This window comes from Cheilinus undulatus, unplaced genomic scaffold, assembly GCF_018320785.1.
Source record: "Cheilinus undulatus unplaced genomic scaffold, ASM1832078v1 Contig14, whole genome shotgun sequence".
Taxonomy (NCBI): Eukaryota; Metazoa; Chordata; class Actinopteri; order Labriformes; family Labridae; genus Cheilinus; species Cheilinus undulatus.
The window spans coordinates 76,713-95,607 of NW_024571681.1; the positions used below are offsets into that span (position 1 = coordinate 76,713).

The window sequence follows — 18,895 nt, forward strand, 5'->3', positions numbered from 1 at the left end:
TCAGCGTGGCCGCCCTCACGCTCACGTCTGTTCTATCATAGATCTGTGCATTTAAGCGTCCCCGCCCTCACGCTCACGTCTGCTCTATCATAGATCTGTGCATTTAAGCGTCCCCGCCCTCACGCTCACGTCTGTTCTATCATAGATCTGTGCATTTAAAGGTGGCCGCCCTCACGCTCACGTCTGTTCTATCATAGATCTGTGCATTTAAAGGTGGCTGCCCTCACGCTCACGTCTGTTCTATCATAGATCTGTGCATTTAAAGCGTGCCCGCCCTCACGCTCACGTCTGTTCTATCATAGATCTGTGCATGTCAGCGTGGCCGCCCTCACGCTCACGTCTGTTCTATCATAGATCTGTGCATTAAAGCGTGCCCGCCCTCACGCTCACGTCTGTTCTATCATAGATCTGTGCATGGGCGTGGCGCCTCACGCTCACGTCTGTTCTATCATAGATCTGTGCATGTCAGCATCCCCGCCCTCACGCTCACGTCTGTTCTATCATAGATCTGTGCATGTCAGCGTGGCCGCCCTCACGCTCACGTCTGTTCTATCATAGATCTGTGCATTTAAAGGTGGCCGCCCTCACGCTCACGTCTGCTCTATCATAGATCTGTGCATTTAAGCATCCCCGCCCTCACGCTCACGTCTGTTCTATCATAGATCTGTGCATTTAAGCATCCCGCCCTCACGCTCACGTCTGTTCTATCATAGATCTGTGCATTTAAGCGTCCCCGCCCTCATGCTCACGTCTGTTCTATCATAGATCTGTGCATTTATGTGTCCCCGCCCTCACGATCACGTCTGTTCTATCATAGATCTGTGCATTTAAGCGTTCCCGCCCTCATGCTCACGTCTGTTCTATCATAGATCTGTGCATTTAAAGGTGGCCGCCCTCACGCTCACGTCTGTTCTATCATAGATCTGTGCATTTAAGCGTTCCCGCCCTCACGCTCACGTCTGTTCTATCATAGATCTGTGCATTTATGTGTCCCCGCCCTCACGATCACGTCTGTTCTATCATAGATCTGTGCATTTAAGCGTCCCCGCCCTCATGCTCACGTCTGTTCTATCATAGATCTGTGCATTTAAGCGTCCCCGCCCTCACGCTCACGTCTGTTCTATCATAGATCTGTGCATTTAAGCGTCCCCGCCCTCATGCTCACGTCTGTTCTATCATAGATCTGTGCATTTAAAGGTGCCCGCCCTCACGCTCACGTCTGTTCTATCATAGATCTGTGCATTTAAAGCGTGCCGCCCTCACGCTCACGTCTGTTCTATCATAGATCTGTGCATGTCAGCGTGGCCGCCCTCACGCTCACGTCTGTTCTATCATAGATCTGTGCATGTCAGCGTGGCCGCCCTCATGCTCACGTCTGTTCTATCATAGATCTGTGCATTTAAAGGTGGCCGCCCTCACACTCACGTCTGTTCTATCATAGATCTGTGCGTGTCAGCATCCTCGCCCTCACGCTCACGTCTGTTCTATCATAGATCTGTGCATTTATGTGTCCCCTCCCTCACGCTCACGTCTGTTCTATCATAGATCTGTGCATGTCAGCGTGGCCGCCCTCACGCTCACGTCTGTTCTATCATAGATCTGTGCATGTCAGCATCCCCGCCCTCACGCTCACGTCTGTTCTATCATAGATCTGTGCATTTAAGCGTCCCCGCCCTCACGCTCACGTCTGTTCTATCATAGATCTGTGCATGTCAGCGTGGCCGCCCTCACGCTCACGTCTGTTCTATCATAGATCTGTGCATTTGCGTCCCGCCCTCACGCTCACGTCCTGTTCTATCATAGATCTGTGCATGTCAGCGTGGCGCCCTCACGCTCACGTCTGTTCTATCATAGCTCTGTGCATTTAAGCGTCCCGCCCTCACGCCACGCGTCTGTTCTATCATAGATCTGTGCATTTAAAGGTGGCCCCTCACGCTCACGTCTGTTCTATCATAGATCTGTGCATTTAAAGGTGGCCGCCCTCACGCTCACGTCTGTTCTATCATAGATCTGTGCATTTAAAGGTGGCCGCCCTCACGCTCACGTCTGTTCTATCATAGATCTGTGCATGTCAGCATCCCCGCCCTCACGCTCACGTCTGCTCTATCATAGATCTGTGCATGTCAGCATCCCCGCCCTCACGCTCACGTCTGCTCTATCATAGATCTGTGCATGTCAGCGTCCCCGCCCTCACGCTCACGTCTGCTCTATCATAGATCTGTGCATTTAAGCGTCCCCGCCCTCACGCTCACGTCTGCTCTATCATAGATCTGTGCATTTAAGCGTCCCCGCCCTCACGCTCACGTCTGTTCTATCATAGATCTGTGCATGTCAGCATCCCCGCCCTCAAGCTCACGTCTGTTCTATCATAGATCTGTGCATGTCAGCATCCCCGCCCTCACGCTCACGTCTGCTCTATCATAGATCTGTGCATGTCAGCGTGGCCACCCTCACGCTCACGTCTGCTCTATCATAGATCTGTGCATTTGCGTCCCGCCCTCACGCCACGTCTGTTCTATCATAGATCTGTGCATTTAAGCGTTTCCTCACTCACGATAAAGTCTGCTCTATCATAGATCTGTGCATTTAAGCGTCCCCGCCCTCACGCTCACGTCTGCTCTATCATAGATCTGTGCATTTAAGCGTTCCTGCCCTCACGCTCACGTCTGTTCTATCATAGATCTGTGCATGTCAGCGTGGCTGCCCTCACGCTCACGTCTGTTCTATCATAGATCTGTGCATGTCAGCGTGGCCGCCCTCACGCTCACGTCTGCTCTATCATAGATCTGTGCATGTCAGCGTGGCCGCCCTCACGCTCACGTCTGCTCTATCATAGATCTGTGCATTTAAGCGTCCCGCCCTCACGCTCACGTCCTGTTCTATCATAGATCTGTGCATTTAAAGGTGGCGCCCTCACGCTCACGTCTGTTCTATCATAGATCTGTGCATTTAAAGGTGGCCGCCCTCACGCTCACGTCTGTTCTATCATAGATCTGTGCATTTAAAGGTGGCCGCCCTCACGCTCACGTCTGTTCTATCATAGATCTGTGCATGTCAGCGTGGCCGCCCTCACGCTCACGTCTGTTCTATCATAGATCTGTGCATGTCAGCGTGGCTGCCCTCACGCTCACGTCTGTTCTATCATAGATCTGTGCATTTAAAGGTGGCCGCCCTCACGTCTGCTCTATCATAGATCTGTGCATTTAAGCGTCCCCGCCCTCACGCTCACGTCTGCTCTATCATAGATCTGTGCATTTAAGCGTCCCCGCCCTCACGCTCACGTCAGTTCTATAATATATCTGTGCATTTAAAGCGTGCCGCCCTCACGCTCACGTCCTGTTCTATCATAGATCTGTGCATGTCAGCGTGGCCGCCCTCACGCTCACGTCTGTTCTATCATAGATCTGTGCATTAAAGCGTGCCCGCCCTCACGCTCACGTCTGTTCTATCATAGATCTGTGCATGTCAGCGTGGCCGCCCTCACGCTCACGTCTGTTCTATCATAGATCTGTGCATTAAAGCGTGCCAGCCCTCACGCTCACGTCTGTTCTATCATAGATCTGTGCATGTCAGCGTGGCCGCCCTCACGCTCACGTCTGTTCTATCATAGATCAGTGCGTGTAAGCGTGGCGCCCTCACGCTCACGTCTGTTCTATCATAGATCTGTGCATTTAAAGGTGGCCGCCCTCACGCTCACGTCTGCTCTATCATAGATCTGTGCATTTAAGCATCCCGCCCTCACGCTCACGTCTGTTCTATCATAGATCTGTGCATTTAAGCATCCCGCCCTCACGCTCACGTCTGTTCTATCATAGATCTGTGCATTTATGTGTCCCCTCCCTCACGCTCACGTCTGTTCTATCATAGATCTGTGCATTTATGTGTCCCCGCCCTCACGATCACGTCTGTTCTATCATAGATCTGTGCATTTAAGCGTCCCCGCCCTCACGCTCACGTCTGTTCTATCATAGATCTGTGCATTTATGTGTCCCCGCCCTCACGCTCACGTCTGTTCTATCATAGATCTGTGCATTTAAGCGTTCCCGCCCTCATGCTCACGTCTGCTCTATCATAGATCTGTGCATTAAAGCGTGCCCGCCCTCACGCTCACGTCTGTTCTATCATAGATCTGTGCATTTAAAGGTGGCCGCCCTCACGCTCACGTCTGTTCTATCATAGATCTGTGCATTTATGTGTCCCCGCCCTCACGCTCACGTCTGTTCTATCATAGATCTGTGCATTTATGTGTCCCCTCCCTCACGATCACGTCTGTTCTATCATAGATCTGTGCATTTATGTGTCCCCGCCCTCACGCTCACGTCTGTTCTATCATAGATCTGTGCATGTCAGCGTGGCCGCCCTCACGCTCACGTCTGTTCTATCATAGATCTGTGCATGTCAGCATCCCCGCCCTCACGCTCACGTCTGTTCTATCATAGATCTGTGCATGTCAGCATCCCCGCCCTCACGCTCACGTCTGTTCTATCATAGATCTGTGCATTTAAGCGTCCCCGCCCTCACGCTCACGTCTGTTCTATCATAGATCTGTGCATTTAAAGGTGGCCGCCCTCACGCTCACGTCTGTTCTATCATAGATCTGTGCATGTCAGCGTGGCCGCCCTCACGCTCACGTCTGCTCTATCATAGATCTGTGCATTTAAGCGTCCCCGCCCTCACGCTCACGTCTGTTCTATCATAGATCTGTGCATTTAAAGGTGGCCGCCCTCACGCTCACGTCTGTTCTATCATAGATCTGTGCATTTAAAGGTGGCCGCCCTCACGCTCACGTCTGTTCTATCATAGATCTGTGCATGTCAGCGTGGCCGCCCTCACGCTCACGTCTGTTCTATCATAGATCTGTGCATTTAAAGCGTGCCCGCCCTCACGCTCATGTCTGTTCTATCATAGATCTGTGCATTACAGCGTGGCCGCCCTCACGCTCACGTCTGTTCTATCATAGATCTGTGCATTTAAGCGTGCCCGCCCTCACGCTCACGTCTGTTCTATCATAGATCTGTGCATGTCAGCGTGGCCGCCCTCACGCTCACGTCTGTTCTATCATAGATCTGTGCATTTAAAGGTGGCCGCCCTCACGCTCACGTCTGCTCTATCATAGATCTGTGCATGTCAGCGTGGCCGCCCTCACGCCACGTCCTGTTCTATCATAGATCTGTGCATGTCAGCATCCCCGCCTCACGCCACGCCTGTTCTATCATAGATCTGTGCATGTCAGCGTGGCCGCCCTCACGCCTCACGTCCTGTTCTATCATAGATCTGTGCATGTCAGCGTGGCGCCTCACGCCACGTCTGTTCTATCATAGATCTGTGCATGTCAGCGTGGCCGCCCTCACGCTCACGTCTGTTCTATCATAGATCTGTGCATTTAAGCGTCCCCGCCCTCACGCTCACGTCTGCTCTATCATAGATCTGTGCATGTCAGCGTGGCCGCCCTCACGCTCACGTCTGTTCTATCATAGATCTGTGCATTTAAAGGTGGCCGCCCTCACGCTCACGTCTGTTCTATCATAGATCTGTGCATTTAAAGCGTGGCCGCCCTCACGCTCACGTCTGTTCTATCATAGATCTGTGCATTTAAGCGTCCCCGCCCTCACGCTCACGTCTGCTCTATCATAGATCTGTGCATGTCAGCGTGGCCGCCCTCACGCTCATGTCTGTTCTATCATAGATCTGTGCATTAAAGCGTGCCCGCCCTCACGCTCACGTCTGTTCTATCATAGATCTGTGCATGTCAGCATCCCCGCCCTCACGCTCACGTCTGTTCTATCATAGATCTGTGCATGTCAGCGTGGCCGCCCTCACGCTCACGTCTGTTCTATCATAGATCTGTGCATGTCAGCGTGGCCGCCCTCACGCTCACGTCTGTTCTATCATAGATCTGTGCATTTAAAGGTGGCCGCCCTCACGCTCACGTCTGCTCTATCATAGATCTGTGCATTTAAGCATCCCCGCCCTCACGCTCACGTCTGGTCTATCATAGGTCTGTGCATTTAAAGGTGGCCGCCCTCACGCTCACGTCTGCTCTATCATAGATCTGTGCATTTAAGCGTCCCGCCCTCACGCTCACGTCTGTTCTATCATAGATCTGTGCATTTATGTGTCCCCTCCCTCACGCTCACGTCTGTTCTATCATAGATCTGTGCATTTATGTGTCCCCGCCCTCACGATCACGTCTGTTCTATCATAGATCTGTGCATTTAAGCGTCCCCGCCCTCATGCTCACGTCTGTTCTATCATAGATCTGTGCATTTAAAGGTGGCCGCCCTCACGCTCACGTCTGTTCTATCATAGATCTGTGCATTTGCGTTCGCCCTCACGCCACGCCTGTTCTATCATAGATCTGTGCATTAAAGCGTTCCCGCCCTCACGCTCACGTCTGTTCTATCATAGATCTGTGCATTAAAGCGTGCCCGCCCTCACGCTCACGTCTGTTCTATCATAGATCTGTGCATTTAAGCGTTCCCGCCCTCACGCTCACGTCTGTTCTATCATAGATCTGTGCATTAAAGCGTGCCCGCCCTCACGCTCACGTCTGTTCTATCATAGATCTGTGCATTTAAGCGTTCCCGCCCTCACGCTCACGTCTGTTCTATCATAGATCTGTGCATTTAAAGGTGGCCACCCTCACGCTCACGTCTGTTCTATCATAGATCTGTGCATTTAAGCGTGCCCGCCCTCACGCTCACGTCTGTTCTATCATAGATCTGTGCATTTAAGCGTCCCCGCCCTCACGCTCACGTCTGTTCTATCATAGATCTGTGCATTAAAGCGTGCCCGCCCTCACGCTCACGTCTGTTCTATCATAGATCTGTGCATTTAAGCGTTCCCGCCCTCACGCTCACGTCAGTTCTATCATAGATCTGTGCATGTCAGCGTGGCCGCCCTCACGCTCACGTCTGTTCTATCATAGATCTGTGCATTAAAAGGTGGCTGCCCTCACGCTCACGTCTGTTCTATCATAGATCTGTGCATTTAAGTGTCCCCGCCCTCACGCTCACGTCTGTTCTATCATAGATCTGTGCATTTATGTGTCCCCACCCTCACGATCACGTCTGTTCTATCATAGATCTGTGCATTTATGTGTCCCCTCCCTCACGATCACGTCTGTTCTATCATAGATCTGTGCATTTATGTGTCCCCGCCCCCACAATCACGTCTGTTCTATCATAGATCTGTGCATTTATGTGTCCCCGCCCTCACGCTCACGTCTGTTCTATCATAGATCTGTGCATTTATGTGTCCCCGCCCTCACAATCACGTCTGTTCTATCATAGATCTGTGCATTTAAAGGTGGCCGCCCTCACGCTCACGTCTGCTCTATCATAGATCTGTGCATTTAAAGGTGGCCGCCCTCACGCTCACGTCTGTTCTATCATAGATCTGTGCATTAAAGCGTTCCCGCCCTCACGCTCACGTCTGTTCTATCATAGATCTGTGCATTTAAGCGTCCCCGCCCTCACGCTCACGTCTGTTCTATCATAGATCTGTGCATTTAAGCGTTCCCGCCCTCACGCTCACGTCTGTTCTATCATAGATCTGTGCATTTAAAGGTGGCCACCCTCACGCTCACGTCTGTTCTATCATAGATCTGTGCATGTCAGCATCCCCGCCCTCACGCTCACGTCTGTTCTATCATAGATCTGTGCATTTAAAGGTGGCCACCCTCACGCTCACGTCTGTTCTATCATAGATCTGTGCATTAAAGCGTGCCCGCCCTCACGCTCACGTCTGTTCTATCATAGATCTGTGCATTTAAGCGTCCCCGCCCTCACGCTCACGTCTGTTCTATCATAGATCTGTGCATTAAAGCGTGCCCGCCCTCACGCTCACGTCTGTTCTATCATAGATCTGTGCATTAAAGCGTGCCCGCCCTCACGCTCACGTCTGTTCTATCATAGATCTGTGCATTAAAGCGTGCCCGCCCTCACGCTCATGTCTGTTCTATCATAGATTATGACATCACAGTCCTGCAGAGAGAACAGTCCGTCCTCTGCCCAGCTGTGAGCTCAGGTGAGCTAACATCATGTACTGGTTTGTACCCTTTAAAAACTTTAAGAATACTGGGCCGTATTTCCTCTGAAAATGATGAAGCGCTATTTGTCAAATGATTCTTCTTCACTGTGCCGCTGCTCTGAGTTAAACTGCTGTCTACATGGCTCAACACTGCCCCCGCAGTTTGTTCTGTGTCTGTTTCAAATATAAAACAAAGATGAGTTATGGATGTGTCAGCTGTACATGGCTGCATCATGGTTGATGTAATTTTGTAGACAGGTGAAGGTTTTTGGATCGCCTGTGTCTCAAACAGCTGACAGCCTGAGATTCCGGGAAATAACAGGCTTTCATTCTTTTTCCATGAGCAGCACACATCTCTGAGTTTAAAATAAGAGCCAGCCGATATGCACTAATCTACTAACCTCAGAGTCTTCAGTCTGAAGTGAGGACTCTCCACCAGATCAAACAGCAACTTCAGGTCTGATCCCTTGATGTTGTTCTCCCACAGCTCCAGCTCTCTCAGATGGGAGGGGTTGACCTTCAGAGCTGAGGCCAGAGAAGAACAGCTGATCTCTGACAGACTGCAGCCCCACAATCTGGATGAAGAATCAGTGATGAAGGTATAAAGCAATGTAGTCAGCTCAGTTCAGCTATAGAATGCAGATCAACAGTACTCATTTATCTGGGATGTGCCATTAGACATCCTTCTTCACATATCATCCTAATGTCACCATAAAAGCCAAACTCCTCTTCACATCATCAATAACTAACAGCAGAAATACCAGTGATACTAAACATGTGGCTCTTCTGTGTCCTCATTTGAAGTATTATTCCCCAAGAAAGCCTTTATAAAGGGAAACTATGACCTCAGAAACTATCCACTGGAAGTCACATTAATCAGTTTGAGTCCCCACATTAATACGGTTGACTTTAATTTTTAAAGCCCACTTTTGCCATCATTTGTTGCCCATTTTTAATGCTCCTATCCCATTTTTGCCACCAGTTTTTTGGTCTCTTTTACCCTGCTTTTTGCTATTTGCAATTTTTTCCTTTTTTTCCCCTTTTTTGCCCATTTTTTCACTGCATTTTGCCATGAAATGCCACTGTTTTCAGGATTATTGCCACTCTTCGCTGTTTTTTTTTTTTTTACCATTTTCCCACATTTTTGCCTATTTTAGTCACTTTTCCATTCATTTTTTGCCATGTTTTTGCTGTTTTTAGGCCATTTTTCTCCACCTGTAACTCATTTTTTGGTAACTTCTCACCCATTTTTGCCACTTTCTGCCCCATTCTGCCACTTTTCTCCGTTTTTCCACTTTCAACCTACTTTATGCCTACTTTGCCCCTTTTTGCCCCTTGTTGCCAACTTGTTTTATAGCCATTTTTATCAGTTTTGGCCACTTTTCACCATTTAGATTGTGGCTCTTGTGAAGGCGTTTTTCAACAGTTTAACTCTTTGGTGGAGCAGGGTTGAGTTCCACGGGTCTAGACAAACACATGTACCACATATATATCCCACACCTCTACTCAGTATTTACTCAGCAGTACTGATTCATAACTTTCCTGTCTGAAAGTACTGAAATATAGTCTAGTACCACATCATTGTTGTTTTAATTATCATGATTACATTTGATTTACTTTGAGCTGTATCTGGTATTATTGAGATCCTGGATAAATGCCCATGTTTTTGTACTACATTTCCATCATAACATACAAACAAACTTTATCATGCCAAGTCATATGACCACCAAGAAAACAGTCAATACAGAACTTTCATTTTAATCATCATTAAATCCCAAAAATAGTAGCTGACCTCAGAGTCTGCAGCCTGCAGGGTGGACTCTCCAGAAAAGCACACAGAAACTTCACTCCTGAATCCTTTAGACTGTTGTAGCTCAGGTCCAGCTCTCTCAGATGGGAGGGGTTGGACTTCAGAGCTGAGGCCAAAGAAGAACAGCTGATCTCTGACAGACTGCAGCGACTCAGCCTGGATAAGATGATTTCAAAAATTACAGTTACAATTTTTTATCTTTAAATTAAATCCATGAATACTATTTTCAGATCTACAAAAGGTCTCAACTATGAATATTTTACACAATAGCAATAACAGAAATGTCAGCATGAAGCAGGTTAGACAGACTTGAGGCTTTCACACCTGAATCTGTTGGACAGGTGATTTTAGAAAATAAGTCTTCCCCCTTTTTGGCCCAGTTTGTTTGCACCTAAGTAAACACAATCATCAAATTCTATTTCTAAACCAAACAACAGAGCTGAGATCATTTGGGAGTGGTGGTCTTAGCTTTCAGTCCGGACCGGTTCATCTGCAATGAGAACAGATTTGAGCCTGCAAGTGCAACAGATTCCCCGGTAGTCTCATCAAACTCCAGGAGCTGTGGTGTAAACAGCAGTAGCTGTGGTGCTCATACAGCTATTAAGCATTGTTTTTATTACAAATGATCGTTGGGAATCCAGTATGGTCGTTGTACTGTTTTTGGTGCCCAGGCACTGATTAGCATAAAATAGCCACAGGCTGATACAGTCTCACCAGCTGAGCTATAGTTCTAGGTCTCTCCAACATGGACTACATCTACAGTTTTAGTCTCAGAGTTTGATCCAGCTGGATGAACCAGGGGAATCTGTCCTTGTCATCACTAGAAGCTCCACTTTCAGAGAGCTGCTCTCTACTTTCACACCCAGCTGTCAGAGCTTCTCTGGTAACAGGACGTCCCGTCATACTCTGAGTGAAACTGTTGACCCTCAGCTTCTTTCCTGTTAGGCCACAGTTGAGTCAGATGTTGAATACTCATGAGGTATGTCTTTAATAAAAACTAAACTTTCATGATGCCATCGAACATCAGTTTGCGTGGAAGCTAACCCTAACCCAGAGCTGTGGAAGCCCCTCTTGTTCATGTACTGATTCACCAGTTTGTTGACTTGTGTATTTTAGTTGTGAAAACCTTCTGATAAATGTATTCCTCTGTCTAAATGCTGGTGAGGCTTTGACTTCCTCGCTGACTCATTTCGTTGCTAGGTTAACTGGCTGTATAGCACCATGTAGAAAAGTAGGCAACATGCTATGGGTCCATCCCTAGGTCTCCAACCAGTTAGATATGTCTAGAAGACCCCAACAGGGATGTGACTATGAGGAGCCTAATCAACTGGCTCCATTCAATTCCACTGAGTGTGAAGGAGCACTGACTCCACTCCAAACCTGTTCCAGATGTGTGAGTTCCTCATCCTACCTTTAAGGCTTGGGAGAAAGTTATTTACTGCTTATGACCATAATCCCACTCTTTCAGTCACTACTAGGAGTGTAACGGTTCACTGATCAGTACAGGTTTGGTTCATCAGTACAAAAGCACCAAGTTCCAGCTTTATTATTCTAGGTTTTCCTCATTTATTATGTTCAACAGACAGCTGTGAAGCTCATCATTTGCTCCGTCCAGTGTTATGTAAAGCTGTCAGTGATAACTGGTACAGCCTGTGGCGGATTAAACATGAGACAAAAGGAGGATATCAAACAAACGAAGATGTCAAACAGCGCAGAAATGAATAGCCTCATGTCTTACTCTAAATGCTAAAATAGATGCAATCTTTAAAAAAAGCTTGTATGTGGCTAAGGAGCCACAGTATTTTGTGTAAACACAGGGTGGGATGCTGTAATGGAGCCAGTGTGAATTCTGGCAGCTATTTTTAATTTTAGTTTTTAAATGAACCATTGGTTCCATTTTAGTCATTTCTGTCCTTTTTAGTCTCAGTCTAGTTTTAGTCATCACAGATCTATTTTTGTTAGTCTCAGTCTAGTTTTAGTCGTCACAGATCTATTTTTGTTAGTCTCAGTCTAGTTTTAGTCGTCGCAGATCTATTTTTGTTAGTCTCAGTCTAGTTTTAGTCATCACAGATCTATTTTTGTTAGTCTCAGTCTAGTTTTAGTCATCGCAGATCTATTTTTGTTAGTCTCAGTCTAGTTTTAGTCATCACAGATCTATTTTTGTTAGTCTCAGTCTAGTTTTAGTCATCGCAGATCTATTTTTGTTAGTCTCAGTCTAGTTTTAGTCATCGCAGATCTATTTTTGTTAGTCTCAGTCTAGTTTTAGTCATCGCAGATCTATTTTTGTTAGTCTCAGTCTAGTTTTAGTCATCACAGATCTATTTTTGTTAGTCTCAGTCTAGTTTTAGTCATCACAGATCTATTTTTGTTAGTCTTAGTCTAGTTTTAGTCATCACAGATCTATTTTTGTTAGTCTTAGTCTAGTTTTAGTCATTGTCAGTTTAGTCCTTCTATAATCATCATGTTTTTTTTAGCGCATTTGTTCCAAAAGTAGCATCTCACCTCAAGGTGTCCAATGTACAGTGTGGACTCTCCAGACCAGTACACAAGAACTTCACTCCTGAATCCTGAAGATTGTTGAAGCTCAGCTCCAGCTCTCTCAGATGGGAGGGGTCGCTCTTCAGGACTGAGGCCAGAGAAGAACAGCTGACCTCTGACAAAGTAGAGTCCCTCAATCTAACAGGGAACACAGGGTGCAAACATCCATTCATGATTCAATGTCAGAGGTTAAGCTGAAAGTGAATTTGATCTGATCAGTAAGCTTCTTAAATAACATCAGATTGAATGCAGTTAAAGGAACATGACCCCATGAGAAGTTACAGAAAGCATTAATACTGAAGTTAAACATTTGTAAGGTGAAGGTTTGTCAAACAGTAAACTGACCTCAGATTTTCCAGTTTACAGTTTGGACTGGAAAGAAAATGAGAAAGCCTTTCCACTCCTGAATCCTGCAGGTTGTTATCGCTCAGCTCCAGCTCTCTCAGATGTGAGGGGTTGGATGTTAGAGCCGAGGCCAGAGAAGAACAGCTGATCCCCGACAAACTGCAGGCTGTCAATCTGAAGGTAAAAACATAAACTAAACATAAATCACATGACCTACAAACATGGCCTGAAATCATGACTTTTTTAATAAGAAATAAAATGGATACTCTGAATCTTAGTAGCCAGTAGGATACAGATCAGAGGCTGTAAGAGAAAATAAATCAATAAATAAAGGACCCCATCATTTCCTTTGGCGACATGCTGTTTGTTCATAAAGACAGATCGGTGTGTTTGGAGTGGGGCCGTAAGAAGTTCTTCTCAATGGTAGGTACCAACCACATGATCATTTGGTCAACCTGGCCCCTTGGATGAAAGAATCATAAATGAACATGGATATTTCAGTAAAAGGCCTGATTACATATATCCTAGCGTCCATCTCAGCACTCTGACGGGTTTATGAGTAGAGAGGCAGATGGCTGCCATACTTACTATTGATAGTTTCCTCATACAACCCCACTTCCAAAATCCCTATGACCACTCTGAAATATCAAGATTTAAATCTATTTTATTGGAGAAGTTTTTTAATCAATAACACCCAAAAGGAAATGTTAGAATGGTAGAAGGTTAGAAGTGTTCTTATTCTTGTGAGGTTTGGAACTGTTTCTTAACATTGCTTTCCAATAACTATTCAGTTAAAAACAGGAGTACATAATTAGTTCACTGAATTTACATTTAAAGTAGAGCACAAAAAAAGGTTTCTGACCTCAGAGTTTCCAGTCTACAATGTGAGTCAGCCAGAAAACCACACAGTTCCCCCACTCCTGAATCCTGCAGGCTGTTTCCACGCAGATCCAGCACTCTCAGGTTGGAAGGGTTGGACTTCAGCGCTGAGGCCAAAGAAGAACAGCTGACCTCTGACATCCTGCAGCGAGTCAAACTGAATAAAGAATAAATAATGAAGACATCATTCAAAACAAACCATGTGTGCCTGTGGAAGCACTTGGCCTTTTACCAGTAGTCCTGGATGGGTAATGTAACGACGTGGGAATAGTCATACATCATTAGTGGGGATGCTGAGTAAGCATCCACAGTAATGATATCTCCTCCTTCATACTTTGCCATATCATCATGTTTAAACTTTTAAAAATTCTGTTTCTTCATCATTTGATTTCTGTGACTTTTCTCATTTCTAACATTTATAATTTTTAAAATATTTAAAATGTTTAACGATGTTAAACGGATGGCAAAATTTCACAAATCTGCTCTTTTTTCAACTCCTCATAATTCTGGCGTTCCTTGGGCTATTTTCACTCTTCTCCTGTCATACTCTTCAGCTTCTTGTGCTCATTTCAGCTATTTACATTATTTTTTTATACTATTAATACTTTTTTAAACTATTTAGCTTTTTGCTGATCAAACTTTATGAAGATTTTGGCTCTCTCATGGAGTAGATGGAGAGACTTAGAGTGATGACATCATCGCTTGAGTGCAGGAGAGGAGTTGTGAGAAGAGGCAGAACTTCTGAACAACTGCTCTCCTGAAAAAATATTTGGTCCACAGTTATAATTTAAACAGTGAAATGTAGCCACACGTCTTCTCTTGCTCACAAACAAAGATTTGAGGTCAAAAGGATCAACGGTTTTGGCACAATGACCTTCAGAGCGTGACTGACATCCCTTCAGCTCCCGTCTGCTGTGAAACAACTGTTGAACGAAGATTTCTGAGTGCGAGCTTTCAGAACCACTTTTTTAACTTGCTGTTGAACCATGATTTTTCACTTCCCACACATAAAAACATATCATGGTGTTCAGCAACTTCTGCTGATTCTCACGATGCCTTTGGTTTTCTGCTAGTTTTCACAAGTACAGCTTAAATTGATTTTGTTTGAGTGCATGTTCTGACCACTAAACTCAGTTCTTCACTGACTAATTAGCTTTGATCTCAGCTGTGACTGATTAGCTATGATGTAATACAGGCTTTGATCACCATAGCAACCTGGGAGCCTGTCAGACACACACGTCACGCATCAACACTCTGAAACTGTCACATAAAAGAGGCTTTAATTTATCGTTTTAAAGCACTTATCTGAACAATATTATAAAACAATGTGCTTAAGTGTAAACCTTGAGTAAAAATTCTAAATGGCTCTCATTTTAAATGTTTTTTTTTTTTTTTTTACATTTTTCACTAATCAGGTATTGCACTCTTCAGCTTTTATGCACTTTTCAACCATTTTTATGCTTTTTTTGCTATTTATATGTTATTTTCTGCTATTTTCTGCTGTTATGCTATTTTCAGCTATTTTATTCTATTTAGTTATGTTATGCTATTTTTAGCTTTTTCAGCTATTTTCAGCAGTTCTTCCACAGTTCAGCTCTCAGCATCCCTATGCAATTTCAGCTGAAATTACATTTTGATCTAGTTACACCTGTTTTTGTCTTTCTATCCATTAGATATACGATAAAACATACAGCAAGAGGAAGACTGGTGAAGCTTTTCTCATGCATCTTAACTCCAGGTCAACAGTGAACATCCCTGCTTTCACTGGGGATAAATCAAAGTACAGTATGACCTGCTGCATTCACAGTTTGGCTCACTAGAACTTTCACAGTGTCTGTAAAATGGGGCTGGACAGGCAACATCCTTGTAAAACACAAATCTTCTGAGTCTGAATTTGCATCCTTTCCACCCTCAGTTAATGGTCCAATAATTTTAAGAGTGCAGAAAATAAGTATGACAGAGAAAGACATGATGTTCTAGAATTGAAGACTTTGTGTGGTGAAAATGCAAGTGTGGCGCTTAACTGTTGAGCTGAGTTGAAGCCCATAGACTGTATGATGAATTCAGAGCTAAACACATGAACTAACCTCAGAGTTTCCAGCCTACAGTTTGGACTCTCCAGTCCAGCACACAAGAAGGTCACTCCTGAATCCTGTAGATTGTTTTTGCTCAGGTCCAGCTCTCTAAGATGGGAGGGGTTGGACTTCAGGGCTGAAGACACAACTTCACAGTGAGTCTTTGAGAGTCCGCAGCCAGAAAACCTGATGAGAACGGTCAAAACCACATGCCTTAAAGCAATTCAGTTTACAATGCTTTCATATTCTGATGCAAATACAGGTGCATCTAAAAAACAGATTATTTAAATTCATACATGAAACCTCCATATGTTTTAATCTGGATGATGATGGCTCACAGCTCACAAAAATCTTAGAACATGACTAACATCAGTCTAAAACAGGATTCATGATCTAGAAATCTGGACCTCTTGCTAAATCCTCCCCCTTTATCTCTCAGTACTTGGTCTGACCTCCTTTCTCATGAAGTCCTGCGTCTCTGCTCATGTCATGGAGCCGATCAGTCCGTGATCCTGCTGGGGGGTTGTGAAGTCCAGGTTCTCTGATAGCAGCCTTCAGCTGGTCTGGACTATCGAGTCTGGGGTCTCTTATCTCCCAGAGATCCTCCATAAGGTTCAGGCCAGACCAGTTGGCTGGCCCATCAAGCCCAGTACTACCGTGGTCAGTAAACCAGTTTCTGGCAGTTCTGGTTTCACTGTGGGACGGTGGAAAGGAGATCTGGATCTCCATAAAGATTCATGGAGGACTCTAAAACCTCCTGGTAGATGGCTGACAGTGTGGACTCTGGACTTGATAAAGACCAGTGGACCATCAGGCACCCCAAACCATCACTAACTGTAGAGACTGGAAACACTGGACTTCAAGACCTGAAGGATTCTGGACCTCTCTGATCCTCCTCCAGACTCTGGGACCTGGATTTACTAACAGAAAAAGGTCTATGGACCCCTTAGACCACGATGGTCCAGTTCTTTTTCTACCTGGTTCAATTAAGACTCTGATGACATCTGTGGTTCAGGACTGGCTCCCCTCCCTGAGCTGCCACCTTATTGTGGTAGAGGGGTTTGTGTGTCCCAAAGAGCCTAGGAGCTAAGTTGTTGGGGAATTCATGCCCCTGGTAGGGTCTCCCAAGGCAAACAGGTCCTAGGTGAGGGACCAGACAAAGTGCGGCTCAAAACCTTATATGGCGGAACAATGCGATAGACTCCAATTGCCCTCGCCTGGACGCGGGTCACCAGAGCCCCCTCCTGGAGCCAGGCCTGGGAGTGGGGCTAGATAGCGAGCGCCTGGTGGCTGAGCCTGCACCCATGGGGCTCGAAACGGCAACGTGGGCCCCCCCTCCCATGGACCCACCACCTGTGGAAGGAGCCATAGAGGTCGGGTGCGATGTGAGCTAAAGGCAAGGACCTTAGCACTCTGATCCTCGGCTGCAGAAAATGGTTCTAGGGACATGGAATGTCACCTCTCTGGGGGGGAGGAGCCTGAGCTTGTGCTTGAGGCTGAGCAGTACCAGCTGGATACAGTTGGTTTCACCTCGATGCACAGTTTGGGCTCTGGAACCAGTCCTCTTGAGAGTGGTTGGACTCTTTTCAACTCTGTAGTTGCCCTTGGTGAGAGGCACTGAGCAGGTGTGGACATACTAGTTCCCCCCGGGCTGGCAGCCTGTACATTAGGGTTTTGGGTTTTTGTAGTCATATCATCAGACTTACGGCCACATGTCCTGGACACTCGGGTAAAGAGAGGGGCGGAGCTGTCAACTGATGACCACCTGGTGGTGAGTTGGCTCTGCTGGTGGGGGAGGATGCTGGTCAGATCCGGCAGGCCCAACCATATTGTGAGGGTCTGCTGGGAAGGTCTGGCAGAGTCCCCTGTCAGAAGGCGCTTCAACTCTCATTGTCGAGGCAGCTGAAAGGAGCTGTGGCCATACGGGGGTCGGTGCCTGTCGTGGCGGTAACCCCTGAACACACTGGTGGACACGGGGGGGGGAGAATGCCGTCAAGCTGAAGAGGGAATCTTGTGGTTTTCGTCCTGGTCATGGAACAGTGGACCAGCTCTACACTCTCGGTAGGGTCCTGGAGGGTGCATGGACTCCGCCAGGGCTACCCTTTATCCTCAGTTCTGTTCATATCTTTCATGGACAGAATTTCTAGGCACAGCCAGGGCATTGAGGGCATCCGGTTTGGTGGCCTCAGGATTAGGTCTATGCTTTTTGCAGAAGATGTGGTTCTGTTGGCTTCATCAGACCGGGACCTCCAGCTCTCACTGGAACGGTTCGCAACTGAGTGTGAAGCGGCTGGGGTGAGAACCAGCACCTCCAAATCTGAAGCCATGGTCCTCAGTCGAAAAAGGGTGGAATGCCCTCTCCAGGTTGGGAATGAGATCCTGCCCCAAGTAGAGGAGTTCAAGTATCTCAGGATCTTGTTCACAAGTGAGGGAAGAATGGAGTGGGAGATCGACAGGCGGATCGGTGCAGTGTCAGCAGTGATGCGGTCTCTGCATCGGTCTGTCATGGTGAAGAAAGAGCTGAGTTGTAAGGTGAGGCTCTCGATTTACCGGTTGATCTACGTTCCCACCCTCACCTATGGTCATGAGCGGTGGGTAGTGACCAAAAGAACGAGATCACGGATACAGGCAGCTGAAATGAGTTTCCTCTGTAGGGTGTCCCGGCTCTCCCTTAGAGATAGGGTGAGAAGCTCGGCCATTCGGGAGGGACTTGGAGTAGAGCCACTGCTCCTCCGTGTGAGAGGAGCCAGATGAGGTGGCTCAGGCAGCTGGTCCGGATGCCTTCAGGACGCCTCCCTGGTGAGGTGTTCCACTGGGAGGAGGCCCTGGGGAAGACCCAGGACATGCTGGAGAGACTATGTCTCTCTGCTGGCCTGGGAACGCCTTGGGATCCCCGGGAAGAGCTGGACAAAGCGGCCAGAGAGAGGGAAGTCTTGGCTTCCCTGCTTAGGCTGCTGCCCCTGCGACCTGACCTCGGATAAGCGGAAGAAGATGGATGGATGTGGCTTACCCTCCTTAAATATCTCTGACACAGCTTCTGAGAACAGCCTGACCTTTCACCTTTGATCTTCTGTGGCTTACCCTCTTTAAAAAGATTTATTGATTGATTGTACTTTATTTACGTGTCATGCACAAAAAGTGCCCAACCCCTTATGGGTTTATAAGACACCAAAAATATAATTGCAATGTTTTACAAACAAAATAAAACAAAATAAAA

At 46.8% G+C, this 18,895-nt stretch overlaps 1 protein-coding gene across 1 annotated transcript in view; it reads right to left on the bottom strand.

Annotated features, from left to right (window-relative positions):
• Positions 1-18,895, bottom strand: part of LOC121506625 (NACHT, LRR and PYD domains-containing protein 12-like) — a 44,654-nt gene that overhangs the window by 13,603 nt on the left and 12,156 nt on the right. The window contains exons 5-10 of the mRNA XM_041782441.1: positions 15,691-15,864; positions 13,587-13,760; positions 12,725-12,898; positions 12,344-12,517; positions 9,824-9,997; positions 8,433-8,606 (exon numbers count right to left, since the gene is read on the bottom strand). Coding sequence (XP_041638375.1) covers positions 8,433-8,606; positions 9,824-9,997; positions 12,344-12,517; positions 12,725-12,898; positions 13,587-13,760; positions 15,691-15,864 — 1,044 coding nt within the window. The remainder of the gene's footprint in view (positions 1-8,432; positions 8,607-9,823; positions 9,998-12,343; positions 12,518-12,724; positions 12,899-13,586; positions 13,761-15,690; positions 15,865-18,895) is intronic.